The sequence below is a fragment of the Pristiophorus japonicus genome, chromosome 9 (assembly GCF_044704955.1).
Source record: "Pristiophorus japonicus isolate sPriJap1 chromosome 9, sPriJap1.hap1, whole genome shotgun sequence".
Lineage (NCBI taxonomy): Eukaryota > Metazoa > Chordata > Chondrichthyes > Pristiophoridae > Pristiophorus > Pristiophorus japonicus.
This window is the reverse complement of record NC_091985.1, coordinates 29,967,132-29,988,469: the sequence shown is the minus strand read 5'-3', so window position 1 is coordinate 29,988,469 and position 21,338 is coordinate 29,967,132. Positions and strand designations below refer to the sequence as shown.

Here is a 21,338-nt window from a genome sequence, read left to right as displayed (position 1 = left end):
TATCAAGATGGAGAGTGACACAGTTAATTCAGAGACTAGGGTCCTGAACTTAAGGAAAGGTAACTTCGATGATATGAGACATGAATTGGTTAGAATAGACTGGCAAGTGATACTTAAAGGGTTGACGGTGGATAGGCAATGGCAAACATTTAAAGATCACATGGATGAACTTCAACAATTGTACATCCCTGTCTGGAGTAAAAATAAAACGGGGAAGATAGCTCAACCGTGACTAACAAGGGAAATTAAGGATAGTGTTAAATCCAAGGAAGAGGCATATAAATTGGCCAGAAAAAGCAGCAAACCTGAGGACTGGGAAAATTTTATAATACAGCAGAGGCGGACAAAGGGTTTAATTAGGAGGGGAAAAGAGAGTATGAGAGGAAGCTTGCTGGGAACATAAAAACTGACTGCAAAAGCTTCTATAGATGATATGTGAAGAGAAAAAGATTAGTGAAGACAAACGTAGTACCCTTACAGTCGGATTCAGGTGAATTTATAATGGGGATCAAAGAAATGGCAGACCAGTTAAACAAATACTTTGGTTCGGTCTTCACAAAGGAAGACACAAATACACAAATAAACTTCCGGATATACTAAGGGACCATGGGTCTAGTGAGGAGGAACTGAAGGAAATCCTTATTAGGTGGGAAATTGTGTTAGGGAAATTGATGGGATTGAAGGCCGATAAATCCCCAGGGCCGGATAGTCTGCATCCCAGAGTACTTAAGTAGCCCTAGAAATAGCGGATGCATTGGTGATCATTTTCCAACAACCTATCGACTCTGGATCGGTTCCTATGGACTGGAAGGTAGCTAATGTAACACCACTTTTTAAAAAGTAAGGGAGAAAGAAGGCAGGTAAATATAGACCGGCTAGCCTGACATCAGCAGTTGGGAAAATGTTGGAATCAATTATTAAAGATGAAATCGCAGCACATTTGGAAAACAGTGATGGGATCTGCATGGATTTATGAAAAGGAAATCCTGCTTGACAAATCTTCTAGAATTTTAAGGATGTAACTGGTAGAGTGGACAATGGAGAACCAGTGGATGTGGTGTATTTGAACTTTCAAAAGGCTTTTGACAAGGTCCCACACAAGAGATTGGTGTGCAAAATCAAAGCACATGGTATTGGGGGTAATGTACTGACGTGGATAGAGAACTGGTTGGCAGACAGGAAGCAGAGAGTTGGGATAAACGGGTCCTTTTCAGAATGGCAGGCAGTGACTAGTGGGGTGCCGCAGGGCTCAGTGCTGGGACCCCAGCTATTTACAATATACATTAATGATTTGGATGAGGGAATTGAGTGTAATATCTCCAAGTTTGCAGATGACACTAAGCTGGGTGGCGGTGTGAGCAGGACGCTAAAAGGCTGCAGGGTGACTTGGACAGGTTAGGTGAGTGGGCAAACGAGTGGCAGATGCAGTATAATGTGGATAAATGTGAGGTTATCCACTTTGGTGGCAAAAACACAAAGGCAGAATATTATCTGAATGGCAGATTAGGAAAAGGGGAGGTGCAACAAGACCTGGGTGTCATGGTACAGTCATTGAAAGCTTGCATGCAGGTACGGCAGGCAGTGAAGGCGGCAAATGGTATGTTGTTCTTCATAGCTAGGGGATTTGAGTATAAGAGCAGGGAGGTCTTACTGCAGTTGTACAGGGCGCCTTGGTGAGGCCTCACCTGGAATAGTGTGTTCAGTTTTGGTCTCCTAATCTGAGGAAGGACTTTCTTGCTATTGAGGGATTGCAGCGAAGGTTCACCAGACTGATTTCCGGGACGGCAGGACTGACATATGAGGAGAAACTGGATCGACTGGGCCTGTATTCACTGGAGTTTAGAAGGATGAGAGGATCTCATAGAAACATATAAAATTCTGATGGGACTGGACAGGTTAGATGCAGGAAGAATGTTTGGTGTTGGGGAAGTCCAGAACCAAGGGATATAGTCTAAGGATAAGGGGTAAGCCATTTAGGAACGAGATGAGGAGAAACTTCTTCACTCAGAGTTGTTAACGTGTGGAATTCCCTACCGCAGAGAGTTGTTGAGGCCAGTTCATTGGATATATTCAAGAGGGAGTTAGATATGGCCCTTACAGCTAAAGGGATCAAGGAGTATGGAGAGAAAGCAGGAAAGGGGTACTGAGGTGAATGATCAGCCATGATCTTATTGAATGGTGGTGCAGGCTCGAAGGGCCGAATGGCCTACTCCTGCACCTATTTTCTATGTTTCTACTTCCTTAATGATGGACTCCAGCATTTTCCCAATGCTAACTGGTCTATAGTTTCCTGCTTTCTGTCTCCCTCCTTTCTTAGTGGGGTGCCGCAGGGATCAGTGCTGGGACCCCAACTGTTTACAATTTACATCAACAACTTGGAAGAAGGGACTGAGTGTAATGTAGCCAAGTTTGCTGACGATACAAAGATGGGAGTAAAAGCAATGTGTGAGGACACAAAAAATCTGCAAAAGGACATAGACAGGCTAAGTGAGTGAGCAAAAATTTGGCAGATGGAGTATAATTTGGGAAGGTGTGGGGTCATGCAGTTTGGCAGAAAAAAAATCAAAGAGCAAGTTATTATTTAAATGGAGAAAGATTGCAAAGTGCCGCAGTACAGCGGGATCTGGGGGTACTTGTGCATGAAATGCAAAAGGATAGTATGCAGGTACAGCAAGTGATCAGGAAGGCCAATGGTATCTTGGCCTTTATTGCAAAGGGGATGGAGTGTAAAAGTAGGGCAGTCTACAGCTGTAAAGGTATCGGTGAGGCCACACCTGGAATACTGCGTGCCGTTTTGGTTTCCATATTTACGAAAGGATATACTTGCTTTGGAGGCAGTTCAGAGAAGGTTCACTTGGTTGATTCCGGGGATGAGGGGGTTGACTTATGAGGAAAGGTTGAGTAGGTTGGGCTTCTACTCATTGGAATTCAGAAGAATGAGAGGTGATCTTATCGAAATGTATAAGATTATGAGGGGGCTTGGCAAAGTGGATGTTTCCACTGATGGGGGAGACTGACAAATCAGTACGGCTCCATATTGAATATCACTTGATGGAAGCTCTGAGGGAGGCAAGGACATAGAATGGATAGGGGATATCAATGTCTACCACCAAAAGTAGCTCAGTAGCAGCACCACTGACTGAACTGTCTGAGACCTGAACTACATAGCTTCTAGAATGGGCCTGTTTCAGAGGGTGAGAACACCAATATGAGGAAGTAACATACTTGATCTTGTCCTTACCAGTCTACCTGTTGCAGACAAATCTGTTCATAGTAGCATTAGGGGTAACACCACTGCCCTGTCTCCTGGACAGTGAAGACATTCCATTATGTGATGTGGTACTATGCAAAATGAGACATATTAAAGACAGAACTAGCAGTGGAAAACGGGCAATTGATGAGGCTTGAACTAGAGGGCATGATCTTAGAATAAGGGGCCGCCCATTTAAAACTGAGATGAGGAGGAATTTCTTCTGAGGGTTATAAATCTGGAATTTGCTGCTTCAGAGCTGTGAAAGCTGCGATATTGAATAAATTTAAGACAGAGATAGACAGTTTCTTAAACGATAATGGGATAAGGGGTTATAGGGAGTGGGCAGGGAAGTGGAGCAGAGTCCATGATCAGATCAGCCATGATCTTATTGAATGGCAGAGCAGGCTCGAGGGGCCATATGGCCTACTCCTGTTCCTATTTCTTATGTTCTTAAATAGAGATGTTGCATTTGCGGTTTTCCAGTCCGCTGGGACCTCTCCAGAATTCATGAATTTTGGTAGATTACAATCAATGCATCCATTATCTCTGCAGCCACTTCTTTTAAGACCCTAGGATGCCAGGGGACTTGTCCATCTGTGAACGAGAGATTATGCTGGATAGCACTTTTCCGGCCGGCACAGACACGATGGCCTCCTTCTGTGCCGTAAATTTCTATGGAGTAGTTGTGGAGCCTCCTGCTCTTCTTTGTTGCCTGTTCGTCCACCACCTTTCTAGGTTTGGATATGATAAGGCTACAGATCTTTGCTAGTTCAAGACCACTTAGCTCAGTCTATAGATGTCTAATTTTTTGTTTAACATGAAGGTAAGCCTGTGTAGCAGCTTCACTCAGTTGTTTCCTCATTAGTCCTGCCCTCCACATGGTTTTCTACACTATAAACTGCACCAGGGTTGGTGTCTCAGTTTGATGGTGGTCAAGGAATGAATGATGTGCTAGGCCATTAAGCTACAGATGGTGATGGTATTCAATTCTACTGCTCCTGATGGTGCACAAAGCCTCATCAATTGCCCGTTTTCCACTGCTAGTTCTGTCTTTAATATGTCTCATTTTGCATAGTACCACATCACATAATGGAATGTCTTCACTGTCCAGGAGACAGGGCAGTGGTGTTACCCCTAATGCTACTATGAACAGATTTGTCTGCAACAGGTAGACTGGTGAGGACAAGATCAAGTATGTTACTTCCTCATATTGGTGTTCTCACCCTTTAGAAACAGGCCCATTCTGGAAGCTACGTAGTTCAGGTCTCAGACAGTTCAGTCAGTGGTGCTGCTACTGAGCTATTTTTGGTAGTTGACATTGATATCCCCTATCCATTCTATGTCCTTGCCTCCCTCAGAGCTTCCATCAAGTGATATTCAATATAGAGCCGTACTGATTTGTCAGTTGGGCACGGTGATCACCAGGAGGTGTCCTTGGCTGACCTGAAATCAAGAGACTTTTTGGGGTCCCGGACTTTCAGCGCCATTCTGACTGGACTCTATTCTACTGTGCTCTCTCTTCTGGTGGACAAGATGCAGATGGAGGAGTCTGGGATGCTGGCTGACAGATGTGATTCTGTGAGGTGCATGAAGTTGCTTGACCAATCTTGGGCCCATTCTCTAAACTTGGATACCGATCCACAGATTGTTAGTGAGGAGGATTTTGCAGGTACAACTGGGCTGAGTGCCTAAACCATGCCCTGATGCGATGCTTGAGGCATTGCCAATAGGTCTGTACTTTTAAAAAAAAAAAAAAAAAAAAATTGAACCTGCAGTAATGGTTTACTCAGCCACTTCAGAGAGTGTGACCGGTCATGTGCAGGCTATACCATGTAAGGATGGCAGGTTCCTTTTTCTGAAGAACATTTGTGAACCATTCTGGCCAGCCAACAAATTACCAGATTTATTCAATTCATAGTCGATATAAATTGGTTCCTCTATTAAAACATAGCTGCTTTTGCAGAGAGTAGGATTTAATACTGATTAATAATCATGCATTTAAATGTTCCTTTTCAAACCAAATCGTTCTTCCGACTAAAGTGAGCATGTTAGTGAAAAATACATTTTAAACACATTTTGAAAAAACAGTCTTTGTTGAAAGGATGGCAAACATTAGAAAGCGATGGTGGGTCTTCTCCTCAAATCGCTGAAGTCCTTGTGGTGATGGTGCTCCCACTATGGCATTAGATAGGAAATTCCAGAATATTGACCTAGCTGACAAGACAATTTGCCCTTTAACACTAAAAATATAATAAAGTTCCCAGCCAGACTCAGGAACTTTTTAAATGGCCACTTTGCACTGGTTGCACTGCTAAGCTAAAGTGGTGCAGGATTTCCTCTTTGAAGTGGTCAGACACCACTTGTCGAGATTCAATCTGGCCAATTTATACCTCACCAGTATATGCTAATGTGAAGTGAAAACCATGTTTCATCAATGTAAACTGTACAGTGTAACTGATCTCTGATTGTTTCCCTCTTCTTCCCTCTTCCTCCCTTCCATTAACAAAAAAAAAGTATGTAAAGCTCTCTCATTACCTGATCTTTCGAGCAGTTTTCTCCATTGCATGCCTTATCTTTTGTGACAGCTGGGATACAGAGGTCAGCATCAAACTGTCTAAAACAGCCTAAAATATAAAAACATATAAATGAAGGAATATGGGAAACAGAATACAGGTCATATTTCATTAGAAATGCAACTGGAGCTATACTTATGTATTACATTAGATTAAACATTACATTTAAAAACATTTGAATAATCGCACTAGCCCTGTTGCAAGAGGGTACTGTCAAAAGATGTATGGAAAGACATTCCTGCCATTTCCCACTACGATTGCTCAGATCTCTTCCAGGGGTTAATAAAAATCAATGCCTAATATTTACCCATAAAATATCAACTTGCATTTATATAGTGCCTCTAAAATGTCCCAAGGCGTTTCACAGAGCACTAAAATGAAATTCAACCAAAAATGAATGCTAAGTCAGTGGAGGAAGCATTATATGGGGTGACCACAAACTTGGTTAAAGTGGTGGGTTTTAAGCGGGACCTTAAAGGATGAGAGGGAGATGGAGAGGCGGAGGGATTTAGGGAGGGAATTCAAGAGTGTGGCACTTAGACACCCGAAGGCACAACCGCCAGTGGTGGGACAAGAGGCGGGGTGGGGGTACACAAAAGGCCACTTAAATGAATGATGAGTTCAGGGGTTGCAGGCCACAGGAGATTTGGGGGGGGGGGGGGGTTGGCTGTGAGGTCATGAAGAAATTTAAACTCGAGGATGAGAATTTTAAATTAGTGTTACAGGAAACGGGAACCAATGTACGGCAGCAAGAACAGGGGCAACAGGCGAGTGGGACTTGGTGCGAGGTAGAATATGGGCAGCAGAGTTTTGGTTAAGATTAAGTTTAGAGGGTGGAGGGCAGTAATGTTCAAGGTCTCGCACTGGCCACTTACAAGCTTTTACATTGGAAATATCACACAGGCGCAAAAATTTAAAGGGATCTTGCATTATAAGAAACAGGCCGCGCAGAACATAGTGCAGCCTACAGGGAACATTGGTGGAGGGTAGGCCAGAAGAGCAGTTGTAGTGGGGTCAGGAGGTGACAAGAGTATGGATGAGGGTTTCAGCTGCAGTTGGAGTGGGGAAGGTGCACAGGCAGGTGATGTTACGAGGTGGAAGTAGGATGTCTTTGTGAAGGACAGTATTTCAGCAATAATTTCTGATTTTCTTATTTCCTATTTAAAAAGGACAAGGAAGCATTTATTTCCCCCACAAAGTGTAGTGAACATCTGGAACTCTGCCAAAAAACAGCGGATGCTGTATCAATTGAAATTTACAAGACTAAGATTAACAGATTTTTGTTAAGTAAGGTTATCAAGGGATATTGAGAAAAGGTGGATAAATGAAGTAGAGGTACAGTCTAGCCATGATCTAATAGAGCATGCTTACATAGGGCTAGGCTCGCTTTCATTTTCGGCGGTTTTCTCGGTGGTACAGCTGTTTTTTTGATGAAAAACCATTCGACGAAAGTTTCCTCTTTATTTTATTTATTTATAACAAAGTTCTGCCCACATTTTGAAAATACCGCCAGGGAGCAAACTACCCACATGCATCTGCGTGTACCGCCGAGAAAACCGCCAGGATCTAAGTTTTGCCTCAACGGGGACCCATACGCACCGCCGAGGAAATCGCCCCCAAAAAACTGCCTGAAACAGGGCGGTAGGCGAGTAGCCTGCAAAGAAAGGTAAGTTAAAGGTTTTTAATAATTATTTTAAACATTCTATAATGGCGATTACGTTAAAAAGTGTCTTGAAAATGTTTTATAACTTTTTATTTTTTGTTTAATTGAAAAAATATTTGAGTTTCCTCCCCTCTCTAGGCCTAATCCCAGCCTCGGACTAAATTTTTAAGTACTTACCGTCCATTCCGGTAAGAACCGCCTGTTTTACCTAGTTTCGCCTTTAACCGCCGAGAATCTTGGTGCAAGATCAATTTTCTCGTCAGGTGATATTTTTTTACCTTTATTATGGAAATTTTCACCAGCGTTAGTTGCAGAATGTTAGGGTGTTTCTGGGCGGCAATCGGGCGGTGAGCGGCTTTCGGGAAAGTCTAACCCTATATAGTCTTACATAGAATATACAGCACAGAAACAGGCCATTCGGCCCAACTGGTCTGTGCTGATGTTTATACTCCACACGAGTTTCCTCCCATTTCATCTGCCTCATCTCAGCTTTTCAGCATATCTTTCTATTCCATTTTCTAATGCACTTGTTTAGTTTCCTTTTGGAAGCATCAAAGCTATTTGCCTCAACCACTTCCTGTGGTAGCAACTTTCACATTCTAACAACTCGGAGTGAAGAAATTTCTCCATTTTTCCCCATTGGATTCATTAATAACTATCTTGTATTTAAGGTCCTTAGCTTTGGATTCTCCCACAAGTGGAAACATTCTCTCCATATCTACCCTGTCGAACCCATTCACCGCTATCTCTTCCCTTTTCTAAAGAAAAAGCCCCCACCTATTCAATCTTTCCCGATAGCTAGAATCTATCAGTTCTGGTACCATCCTTGTAAAAAAGGTTTTACACTTTCTCCAGTGCTTATATGTCCTTTTTATAGCATGGAGACCAGAACTGTACACAGTACTCCAAGTGCAGCTTGACCAGGGTCCCATACAAGGTTAACATAACTTCACTACTTTCAAATTCCATTTTAACCAAGATCAATTGCTGCAATTCTTACTTCGTCCCTACTCCACGCCTTCCTCTTTGTAGCAGCCTGCTCAGCAACTTCTAAAATTCGAGATCTGGGATCACTCGGTCTGCCATTTCCAGCTGTTGGTTTTATACATGGTACTGGAGGGATTTTTCTAAAGTTCAAACTTTCATCAAATACACGATCAACCAACTGATCAGGGAAAAAATGTATAAGATAAAGGTTATTGCAGCTCCTTTTATTTGAAAAAAGGTACACATTAGTCTGCATTTCACTAGCTAACCGAATGCAGACATGTTTCTGGAGCCAAAGCATCTAAAACCGATTCTTCTAGTTTAAAGACACCATGTAAATTTATATTGGGTTTATATTTTGCACCAAAAAGTCTGAAGGATTCTATACCCAATCCTGCCACCCCACCTCTTCTCCTCCCCTCACTCCCCCCCCTCAAACCACGAATCAGCTGCCCTGCATTTAGTCAGCAACAATGTCTGACTCTAGAGATAAAGGTGAGACAACACTCCTGTTTCAGAAGTCCAAACTCTTTATTAAGCAAAACGGACACCAATTTAAGTGGATAGCAGGATTAATTTTCTGGTCCTTCAAACTTTTCCATTTAACCGCAGCTGTGAAACATGCACTGAACATTCATTTAAGGACTACGGATAATTACATTCAGAATTTTGTTTTTAAACCATAAATATAATAAAATTAAACCTTCATATTCAAATAGTTCAGCAAACTTAAATGGGCATAAATTCAAATGTCTACTCATCAAAAAAAGTGAATTGACGCCGAGTTATGGAAAGATATTTTATTTTGGCCAGCTGACCAATGATTGCTTAGCACATGTTTCACTATATTTAGACAGTCAAGTGCAAAATATACCACCCAAACTGAAAAAGGATTGATTTTTGTTATATATGGCGATATAAATTGCAGTGCTATATGACCAGTTTTCCATGAGCAAAAAAAACTGCTTTAAACAGCCAATATTAAAAGTAAGTCTCATTTTTTCCAAATTACTTCTGTGGAAAGAATTGTCAAAAAATCCCCAAATACGACAAGTTATGCAGTCTTAATGGTATGAGGTTTTTTTTTGGAAAGTATACATCAAGTAATGTGTCCAGTTTATAATCATATAATTTAGCAGAATGAGTAATCAGTCCAGACAGTAGCTTGTGTGAACACGCCATTAGTGGGTCACAACACTTGTATAAATAAATGTAACACTATTGAGCAATGGAGTCTCCACTTTAACAGCTATCCAAGATTACACCTGGAAAGCAACATAGTGCACAGACCAAGTGACAGTATATATGCACACCAAGACATCTGCTCCTGTATTTTATTCTGGAATTCTATCAGAAATCCAAATGCAAACCACAGAATGTTAAAGTACTTGGAGGTGCAAAGCATGATTTAAAATCAATAGTTCAAGATTAGCAATTTTTATGGTTTTGAATATAACTTGTTTGCAGAATAAGGTTATCTGCAAGAATACAAGGGCACATTCCAACCTCAATGGTTAGAATCTGATTTTGCATTCTTTCCCATCTCCCTAAAAAAAAACTGCATGTAGCACTACAAATGCTAAACTAGGACAAATAGGCTAGGACCCCAAATAGTCATCATCAGAATTGGGAATATGCAGCATGAATACCAAAATTTAAAGTATATAAAGTTGATGTATCACTGCAATCTGTAATTTATTATGCAAAATTTTCAATGTGAAAGGGCACTATTTTTTAAGCACCATTATAGATAAATATTACTCAAAACAGTCACCAAGACTTCAACAACTTGATGACATCCTATAAGGAGCCAACACTTACAAATGGTAAGATGAATAGGTAATCTCATTAGTGAGGGAAAAGACAAGACAAATCTAATGTTGAAATGTTAATGCAAGATACGATAAACACTTTAATTTTGCCATCAATTTTCTAATTTTTCATTTGAGCAACTATTAAAGTTTAGTTTTTAAAATTTCATGTTGAACAGCAATTACTCAAGAAATTAGTGTAATTGTACAGCAACAAATGTCTGACAAATAATTGAACCAAATAACCAAGGAAAATGAAATGTTTATAGTACCCAGGATGGAAAGCTAGAACAAAAAGGAAATAAAAAAAGCAAGAACCTTAGGCATTCCTCCATGAAGGTCTCCTACCTCTTCCCTTGTGTCAATGGTTGAACCAGGGGTGGTGGCAGCAGTGCTTACTGTGGTACTAGGGGCAGTGCCCGATGAACTCACAGAATCTATCTCACCTGCCACATCATGGATTTCACGTGCAAGGATGGCCAGATCTTTGGCCAGGTCTTGACTGATCCTGATCATGAGAAAAGAAATGCACACCAAATCCTGAAGAATTACCCATAATAAGATTAGCAGCATTAACACTAATAAAATTTATTAATTAAAAAAAATATCGCAAATCAGTTTGATTTTCAGAAGTACGGTACTCAATTGAATATAGGCAACCATAGACTGTTTTCACAGTGACTGCCCCTCCTAGTCTCACAATTTGTACATTCCAATTTGAACTAGGAAGAAAACTTTCCCCCCAGATTAACAACTTTCCAAATACAGTACTATTATTTCTCAAAGAGCCTATGGCCACACAGCAGGTCATTTTATTATTCTATGAGAAAAGGTTACATTCATATTCCAAGTACAGTATTCCTCATTCTTTGAAATAAATTTAAGCTTCACATACAATTAGTAACTGCCAACTCATGAGGGATGTTGCCTTTTAAGAAAATTCACATCAGGCCACCAAAGGATTTCCCTCTCCACTATGCTGAACATTGAGACAAAACAAAATTGGTACAAAGAATTAATGGTAGTAAAACAGCTCTGAGCTGTGTTAAATCATAAAGAGAACAAGAAATAGGCTAGGAGGGAGCTTGTATATATAAGCTGAACATCTTTCAAAGAATGAGGATATATCAAGTTTGAAACACAGCAACAGGGAAGCATCAGTTATTCTCTTAGCTGCCATTTGTCAGCCCAACCCTGGATGTTATCCATTCCTGCTGTAAGGAGAAATTAAAAGGTTGAAATGGTGGTCCTACACCAAACCAGTGGACAAATGTATAAAATTGGTGGCGTAAGCCTTCAGAGCAAAGATTTTCCTTGATGCCAATAATAACGGATTGCTGTAACTCAGCTGCTCTAATCTGGTCCATTCAAGGACCATGCTGTCAAACAGAAGTTCAGGATGTTGTGGTACCAGACCACATTATTCAGGGTTGGCAGATATTCCCTTTACAGATTCCAGGTGGGCAAGCCAATGAATACTTCGTGGTCCAACAACCAGTGTTCCTGAGCTAGCAACATGTGACGAGACAGACCTTGTCGGTCTTGTCACAGTCTTGATTTTGTTTGGGTCTTTTATTCTATGAAGAGACAAGGAAGAAAGAACAACACGAACCTCTGCTGCCAACATATTGATTATAACATCCAAGGCCATAGTTGGACTCAATTTTCCCCAATGCCGCGTTTTTTGCCCTATTGCAAGAGTTATGCCCGTTTTTTTGGGCCCAGACTACTCCAAAAAAAAAAACGAGCATGTTTCCCCGTTCTACTTTTTGAATTTGGCGCCACGCTTTAGCTTCGGGTGGGGGGGGGGGGGGGGGGGGAAGGGCGGGGGGTGGAGCCTAATGTATGTGCGGAAAAAATGATGCCCTCCCCCTTCTGCGCATGTGCGGAAAAAAATGATGTTTTTTTTTAACATGACTGCGATGGCCGCGCATGCCCAGTACAGCTCCCGGTCTGCATTTGGCCATTTTTAAAAAGCCAGTGATCCAGTTGTGTGAGAGAATTTTAATTCTCATTGGAAAAATCGGAGATGCAATACAATATGCAACACGGCTCGAGGGCCAAGAATTTCTCACAGGATGAAGTGGAGGCACTAGTTACTGTAATCGATGGCACGAGCTGGATACCAGCAGAGGTCACATAAAAGCTTCAAAAGAAATGAAGAAACGCTGGAACCAACTTGCAGAAGATTACTGTGCAATGGTGACCACCCCAGGGTCTGGAGGCCAGTGCAAAAAGTGGCAGGACCTTGGTCAAGTAGTTAATGCAAGCAATATTTTCATTTATTCACTAGAATTGCAATTGTAAATGTGACCATCTGTATGTCCCACCAAGCATAAAGACATCCTCTCTAAAAAGTTGTATTTTCATCTTTGCAGAGGAAGGTGGCACACAACAAAAAGGGAAAGAACTCAAACAGGAGGAGGCTCGGCAAATTTGCATCCACTGACACGCTTGGAAAACAGGGTCGCTGCTTTGATGGGTCCTGCCTGGAGAAAAGCAACCACCACTGCACAAGCTGGGCCCATACCGAGGGAGGGGACAAGTCCTGATTTGCTAAATATCAAGTACTGCGCGGGCTAGCCATGCTTCAGTTCATGGGGATATCTCGGTCAGCTATGCTTCTGTTGATGCTGTTATGTTCAGAATAACTCCACAAGACACTGTGCTGTAAGCTCAAACTAATGTGACCTTAGTCTCTTAATCAAACTCCAGAGTGCAGAATCAGCATGGCAGACAACCTTTTATACTTGCTTGCATGGGGTGTGCAGATGACCCTTGGGTCTCCAACAAGTGCTCCCCCTGGTGGCAAGTCTGACACTATTATAAAGTTTACATACATAACATCACTCTCTCTTACACCACCACCACCCCCCGGCGATAGCCGCCTTCATGACTCTGCCTGGGTGGGTACTGTGTAGGTTGCATATAAACGTTTCCCTGCTCTTTTTTGGAAAAACCATGCAATTCCCCCATAGTAGACAATCCGATTGGATGGACATTTCATCCTTGCGTCGGTAAAAGGGCTTAATTACGTCTTGCATTTCCCCGGGAACAGTCGACCAGCTCCCATTAAGGACGCAATTTTTTTTTTTACTAGTGATAACACAGGGTCCTGGCAAGTCCAGGTCCTGATCTGGCGAGCCGTGACGGGTGACCCCTCACTCTCAAAAGCATCAATTGCAAGAAGCAAGTCTGTGGGTTGTGCCATTTCCACTACGGTGGTGGCAATGGTAGCCGACTAAGGGTATCAGCAGTTCTCAGTGCCTGGTTTGTGGCGGATTACATAGTCATATGCAGATAATGTTAGTGCCCATCTTTGGATGCGGGACGAAGCATTGGTGTTAATACCTTTGTTTTCTGAAAACAGCGAAGTGAGCGGATTGTGGTGGATTCTGAGCTCGAACCGGAATCCAAATAGGTATTGGTACATTTTCTTAACCCCGTATATGCATGCTAATGCTTCTTTCTCAACCATACTGCAGGCTCTTTCGGCCCTAGATAAGCTTCTGGACGCATATGCAACCGGTTGCAGTTTGCCTGACACATTTGTGTTTTCTGTAAAACACAATCGACCCCATACGAAGATGCATAGCAAGTTAGTACTAAACGTTTACACGGGTCATACAGTACAAGTAACTTGTTAGAACATAGCAGGTTTCTGGCCTTCTCAAAAGCGGTCTCGAGATATACCCCAAACCCAGTCGTCACCCTTGCGTAGCAATAAATGCAAAGGTTCCAGCAAAGTGCTCAACTCGGGTAGAAAGTTACCAAAATAGTTGAGGAGTCCCAGGAACAAACGCAGCTCCGTCACATTCTGTGGTCTGGGTGCATTCTTGATGGTCTCCTGTCTTAGAGTCCGTGGGTCTGATGCCGTCTGCCACAATCTTTCTCCCCAAAAATTCAACCTCTGGCGTCAGGAAAACACACTTGGAGCGTTTCAGCCTGAGTCCCACTCTGTCCAGTCGCTTTAGAACCTCTTCCAGGTTGTGCAAGTGTTCGGTGGTGTCACGACCAGGTGATCAGGATGTAGTCTTGGAACACAACAGTGTGCGGAACCGATTTCAACAGACTCGCCATGTGCCTCTGGAAGATGACAGCAGCCGAGCGAATCCCAAAAGGGCATCTGTGGTATATGAACAGTCCTTTGTGCGTGCTGATGCACATCAATCTTTTCGAAGATTCAGCCAGCTCCTGTGTCATGCAAGCAGAGGTTAGATCCAGCTTGGTGAACGACTCCCCCCCTGCTAACATTGCGAACAGGTCCTCCCATTTGGGTAGTGGGTACCGGTCCTGTAACGAGACTTGGTTGATCGTTACTTTGTAGTCTCCGCAGATTCTGACTGTACCATCGCTTTTCAACACCGGAACAATTGGACTGGTCCACTCGTTGAACTCGACTGGCAATATAATTCCCTCTCGTTGAAGTCTGTCCAGTTCGATCTCAACTTTCTCCCGCATTTGGAACCGCTCAGGCCTCGTGATGAACGAGCCGTGCATCAGGGACTAGATGGACCTGCACTTTGGCGCCTGTGAAGTTGCCGATGCCCGGCTCAAATAGCAACAGAAATTTGTTTAGCACTTTGGTGGATGACGCCTCGTGCACCCAAGACAGCGCTTTGATGTCGTCCCAGTTCCATCGGATCTTTCCTAACCAGCTTCTGCCGAACAGCATTGGGCCATCGCCTGGTACAATCCAGTGATAAATCATGCACAGCTCCGTCGTACGATATCTTCACTACTGCACTGCCAATGACTGGTATGAGCTCTTTGGTGTAAGTGCGCAGCTTTGCATGAATCGGGCTTAGTTTTGGCCTTTGTGCCTTGTTGCCCCACAGTTTCTCAAAAGCCTTCTGGCTCATTATTGACTGACTCGCCCCCGTGTCCAATTCCATGGAAACTGGAATGCCGTTTAATTTGACTTTCAACATTATCGGAGAGCTTTTGGTGGTGAAGGTGTGTATCCCATACACTTCCTCTTCAACCTCGGGTTGAGTTGCCTCTCTTACTCGTTCAGCGTGATCCGCGCCGGCTTCTGCAGACTGCCACGTGGTGAGTCGCAGCACATTTGCACATTCGTTGGAGGTGCCCCATTATTCCGCAGCCTTAGCACACGTAGTGCTTGAATCGACATTGATGGGCTCGATGATTACCCCTGCTCGCCAACATGGTGTTAGTGGATTCACATTCACGCCCCACGGCGGACTCAAGTCATCATAGGTCTGGCCTCTGCAGGCGTGTAGGCCCTGCCATGTACAGCTCTGCCTGCTGAAAGCGTTATTTTATGCACAGTACTTGCCGGTGAGCTTCGGTGTTGAAAAGATATCTGCTTAGTGTTATCGTTCGTGGACATGAAAGCCTGGGCTATTGTGATGGCCTTGCTCAGATCTAGAGATTCGGTAGACAGCAGTTTGCGAAGAATGAACTCGTGGCCGATTCCAAGCACGGAAAAGTCCCGCAACATTTCCCCCAAAAATCCAGCAAATTTGCACGGTACCGCAAGGAGTCTTAGTTCGGCCGGCAAAGTTCGCCACGTCCTGGCACTCGGAGCGATGGTGCGTATAAAAGCGATACCTGGCCATTAAGATGCTCTCCTTCGGCTCGAGGTGTTTCCAAACCAGCATGTACAACTCTGCATATGTTTTGGCCGTTGGTTTCGTCGGCGCTAGCAGATTTTTGATGAGGCCATATATCGTGGACCCACAAACGGTGAGTAGAATCGCCCTGCACTTGACCGTGTTACTGTCCGTATCCAGCTAGTTGGCCATGAAGAACTGGTCAAGACACTTAACGAAGGCTTCCCAATCATCACCCTCAACAAATCTCTCAATACCAACGGCAGCCATAACCGCATGAAATTTGTGATCTATTACTCGTCGCCAATTGTTAAGTTCAGAATAACTCCACAAGACTGTGTGCTGTAAGCTCAAACTGATATGACCTTAGTCTCTAATCAAACTCGAGTGCAGAATCAGCATGGCAGACAACCTTTTATACTTGCTTGCACGAGGTGTGCAGGTGACCCTTGGGTCTCCAATAGGTGCTCCCCCTGGTGGCAAGTCTTACTTTATTATAAAGTTTACATACAATGTGCTATTCATTATAGTCCTTCAAATGAGCCTGCTGCCTGCGCTGTGTGAGCCTACTCATGCCACCCTGCCCCCTCCTCTGCTGCTAACCATTTGTCTGTTCTGTTATATTTTGCAGCACTTGAGGCCAACCCTAACGAGGCTGAAGCCGATGCAGAAGATGATTCAGACGCGGACGAGCCTGAAGAGAACATCTTCCAATTCCACCTTCCAGACCAAGAGCATGGGGATGAGGGAGAGGGGGAGGTGATGGATGAAGCCTACACTGTTGTACTCACTCTGGAGGAGGTGCTGCCCATTGAGGTGCCAGGCCCTTTCTCGAGCGGTACTAGTGTTGGGACATTCCATGGTCTCTTACCGTCTGAGGCTGCAGTTCCCAGTGGGATGCAGCAAGGCACACCCAGGGTGAGGAGGGGAAGGAGAGCTCGACAGCGCTCTCCTGAGGTGCAGTATCTAACAGATGTGGTTCAGATGATGGCAATGAGTGCGGAGAGCACTGACCTTACACGATCACGCCTGGACACCATCAGTGGATTGGGTGGAGGTATCAGGACTGTCAGAAGAAGTAACAACACTCTCACGAGAAATGGGAACACTGTCTGGGAACATGAGGGAGGGAATGTCGCAGGCAGCTGATGTGCTGTCAGGGCATGAGGGAGGGAATGTCGGAATTAGCTGCTGCAATAAGGGAATACACCCAGACCCACGCCCATTGACAGAATCAACTGCCACTCCCACTCCAATCCCCAGACCAGCCTCTGAAGAAGCCCGAGCTGGGCCTTCCACATTACTGCCTGCACCCCCTCCGCCTCCACCCCCCATCAGGAAGTGCGCATTATCCGAGATGTTCGAAAGAATAAGCTTGGTACCAACCAGAGAAACGCTGCGCCGCCGCTTGCGGGCAGGGGTGGCGTGAACAAGACCAAGCGCAGCGGGCGGTCTTAGAATAAGGTGGAGGAGAGATGGGTGCTGCCTTTCTTTGCTGCTGCTGTTATTGTTGTTATTATTACTGTTCTCAAATTTAAAGTTTTTTGCAAGTTATGTAAATTTACAAGTTTAAAAGTTTGTAAGTGATATTAATGTTTGTAAGCGATCTTCACTGAAAACTTCAATAAAAATATTCTTGTATCAAACTTTAAAGGTAAGTATGAACAAATGGTGTTAAACTTTTGATTAAAATATATTTTAAATAATAACTGAATCATTTCCATTAGTTGTTCTATTAACACAACACAACATTACGGAACAGGTCCAAACAGTAAATATAGTCCATTTGGAATTGTTGCCGCTGAGCCTTCAGGCAGCAAAGTGTTCACGGATGAGCTGCTGGTGCAAGGCTCGAGCAATCGTTAAGGGGGCACGACGGCCCGCCCTCCTCTGCCGTCATGCTCCGGGTTCAGGTAGTTGCATGGCTTCCTCCTCCTCCTCCTCATCAGCCACTCTCACCTCAGGTGGGTCTTCCACTACCAGCTGTTGCTGCCTCATGATGGCTAAGTTATGCAGCATGCAGCACACAGTACACAAAAGTGAACTGACCGACAATCTCAGGGGAGTATTGCAAGTAGCCTCCGGAATGGTCCAGGCATCGGAAACGCTGCTTCAAGATGCCAATGGTCCCCTCTATTATGCTGCGCGTCGTACTGTATGACATGTTTTATTCCTGGTCAGCTTCCATCCGGGTTATGCATAGGTGCTTCATGAGCCAGGTGGCGAGGCCGTACCCTTTGTCTCCCAGCAGCCAGCTCTGCCCTTCTGGCTGCTGCTGAAACATGGCAGATATAGCGCTCTCGCGTAGGATGAACTCATCATGGGCACTCCCAGGGTATCTCGCGTCAACTGCCATGATGCGGTGCATGTCGTCACACACGAGCTGCACGTTCATGGAGTGGAAGCCTTTTCTGTTCCTGTACATCTCTAAATCCTCCAAAGGTGCTCGCAAGGCGATATGGGTATAATCAATGCAGCCCTGTACCTTTGGAAGCCAGCAATCCTGGAGAAGCCCACAGCCCTTTCACGTATTGCCTGGATGGTCATGGGGAACTTTATGTAATCATTCCTCTGGGCATATAGTGCAGCAGTCACCTGCCGAATGCAGATGTGTTGCATGTTGAGAAATGGCGCACACATCCCCAGTTGTGGCCTGGAATGATCCAGATGCATAGAATGAAAGTGCAGCTGTAATCTTCACTTCAACACATAGGTGCAGGTATGAACGCCTGTCTCGATATACCAGACGTGGGCAAGGCCTCCTGCCCATCATCTTACGTGCTCCGAAGTTCCTCATGCACCATCATGCAGCAGGCTTGCATGAGGTACGACGTCGTCAGTATTTGCCCCCATGATTAAATTCTACCGTTGCAAGAAGCAGGACAAGCTTCTTTGTCCTCTCTCTCCCCAAGGCTGATGCCCTAGTATGGACCACCCCAGGTCTGCGCATGCACAATAGGCTTGCTTAGAACGGGAACATTTGGGACAACGAAGTCTAATGCAATTCTTTAATTTTAGATTTTTTCCCCCCCAAAGTATCACCCTACCACCGACCGAACGTCTCCTCACCGGGCTCGAGGGACGGCCACCCCCACCCCCCCGCCCTGGGGGCTTCTTTTGATGCTGCTACATAGTGCAACGGTTCTCATCCCTTCAGTTCGGCTTCCACCCACCCCCCCCCAGGCTTCTTTTGAAGCTGAGCCCCAAGCCCGTGTCCGGGTGAGGGAGTGATTCAGCCGGCCGACGTTCCGATCCTCGAGCCCTGTGGAGATGTTCGGTGGTGACGTGGCACTTTGAAAAAAATCCAAGATTAAAGAATTGCATTAAACTTCCATTTTCTGCATTTTAGTTTGAAAAAAATTATGCTTCATGATACATATTTAATGTGTTCTTGACTCCCTCCAAAACGTCACCTAAAAACAATGGCGTCTTTCTGCGCCGATTTTTTAATGTGCACTGGTTTTTCTTAAGTGCCCAGAATGTTTTTTGGGAGTGCTCACATACGCTGTCCAAGGAAGAATGTAAGTTGACCAAACTTGCATAAATGTGAAAAACTGCGCAGACATCAGGTTACGCCCCCGACGCAAAAAAAAACTAACCTAAAAAAATCGTAATTGAGTTACGCTGGTGCACAATCTTTGGGGAAACTTGGCTATTTTAATTTAGGCCAAAAAAACAGCGCAGATAACTGGGGAAATTTGAGCACAAAGTTCTGGAATTCAGAGCAAGCCTACAGGAGTGTCTGATTGCAGAATACTGATACAATGTCCACTCTTGGTAGCCCTAGCTATTAAAAGTGTCACCGATTTACTTGAATGGAGACTTCATCGAATCATAGAAAAATTACGACACAGGAGGCCATTCGGCCCAGTGTGTGGATGCCAGTCGAGAAAGAGCCACCCAGCCTAATCACACCTTCCAGCACTAGGTCCGTAGCCCTGTAGATTACGGCTCTTTAAGTGTACATCCAAGTACTTTAAAAAATGTGATGAGGGTTTCTGCCTCTACCACCCTTTCAGGCAGTGAGTTCCAGACCCCCACCACCCTCTGTGTGAAGAAATGTTTCCTCATCGTCCCTCTAATCCTTCTACCAACTACTTTAAATCTATGTACCCTGGTTATTGACCCCTCTGCTAAGGGAAATAGGTCCTTCCTATCCACTCGATCTAGGCCCCTCATAATTTTATTATTAAAGATTACAATTCCAGCCTTTCCAATCTTTCCTCATAGCTAAAATTCTCAGGCCTGTCAACATCCTCGTAAATCTCCTCTACACCCTTTCTAGTGCAATCACATCCTTCCAGTAATGTGGTGACCAGAACTGCATGCTGTACTCAAGCTGTGGCCTAACTAGTGTTGTATACAGTTCTAGCATAACTGCCCTGCTCTTGTAATCTATGCCTCGGCTAATAAAGGAAAGCATTCCATATGCCTTTTTAACTACCTTATTGACCCGTCCTGCTACCTTTAAGGATTTGTGGACATATACTCCAAGGTCCCTCTGTTCCTCCATACCCCTCAGTATCCTCCCATTTATTGTGTATTCCCTTGCCTTGATGCCCCTCCCCAAATATATTACCTCACACTTCCGGATTGAATTCCTTTTGCCACTTTTCTGTCCAACTGACCAGTTCATCGATATCTTCCTGCAGTCTAGAGCTTTCCTCCTCACCCACAAGGCCAAACTTTTGTATCATCTGCAAATTTCTTTATTATGCCCCCTACATTTAAGTCTAAATCATTAATACATACTACAAAAAGGCTTGCCTTCTACTTTCCAAAGATCAAAAATCAATGAAAGATCAATTTAGTGGATCATACTGTCTCAGCTACTAATTAGGATGGCAGAATTTTATGCTTACAGATGACCTTTAGAATTAATTTGGGGTGAATTATAATTGGAGTGTTTTTTTTTTTAAACTGACTGAGGAGGCATGGTAGTATAATGGTCATGTTACTGGACTAGCAATGTAGAGGCTAAATAATGACCTGAAATTGCGGTCGGAAGCTTCCCAGTGGAAAATGCCTCCGATCCGCAAGAAAATTACGCACCGACCTGGTGCCTCCCTATCTTCGGACTCAGTCCTGGGCCTGCAGGCACCGCCTACGTAAGGGTCCACAAATCCCAGGAGTGCATGCGGTTCGCAAACTTCCCTGGGATTTGGTGGGCCAGCCTAACCAATCAAAAAAGGGATCCCCATTATGCTTATGGGATTCCATTTACATACGGAATTCTCAAACATATTAGGAATGTCATAAAATACATTTTCACACAATCTAAATAAAAATTAATTTAAAATTAATAAAATACAATTTAATTAAACATTTAAAACATTTTATTTTTTGAAAAATAAATGTAAACATTTTTAAAGGGGTCAAAAATAATCTCAACTAATTTTAAAGATTTTTGAATGTTTAAATGATTTTTTAAAATTTTAAATATTTATTTTTACCCTTATGCTAGTAAAAGGCGGG

General features: G+C 43.8%; 1 protein-coding gene across 11 annotated transcripts in view; it reads right to left on the bottom strand.

Annotated features, from left to right (window-relative positions):
- The window catches only part of cep170aa (centrosomal protein 170Aa), a 190,719-nt gene that overhangs the window by 24,215 nt on the left and 145,166 nt on the right, over window positions 1-21,338 (bottom strand). For 7 of the 11 annotated variants that reach the window (XM_070889228.1, XM_070889224.1, XM_070889229.1 and 4 more), the window contains 3 exons: window positions 10,606-10,795; window positions 8,490-8,654; window positions 5,789-5,877 (listed from right to left, as the gene is read on the bottom strand). In XM_070889228.1, coding sequence (XP_070745329.1) covers window positions 5,789-5,877; window positions 8,490-8,654; window positions 10,606-10,795 — 444 coding nt within the window. Of the gene's footprint in view, window positions 1-5,788; window positions 5,878-8,489; window positions 8,655-10,605; window positions 10,828-21,338 lie in introns of those variants that run through there. The other 4 variants (XM_070889226.1, XM_070889230.1, XM_070889233.1 and 1 more) reach the window with 2 other exon arrangements.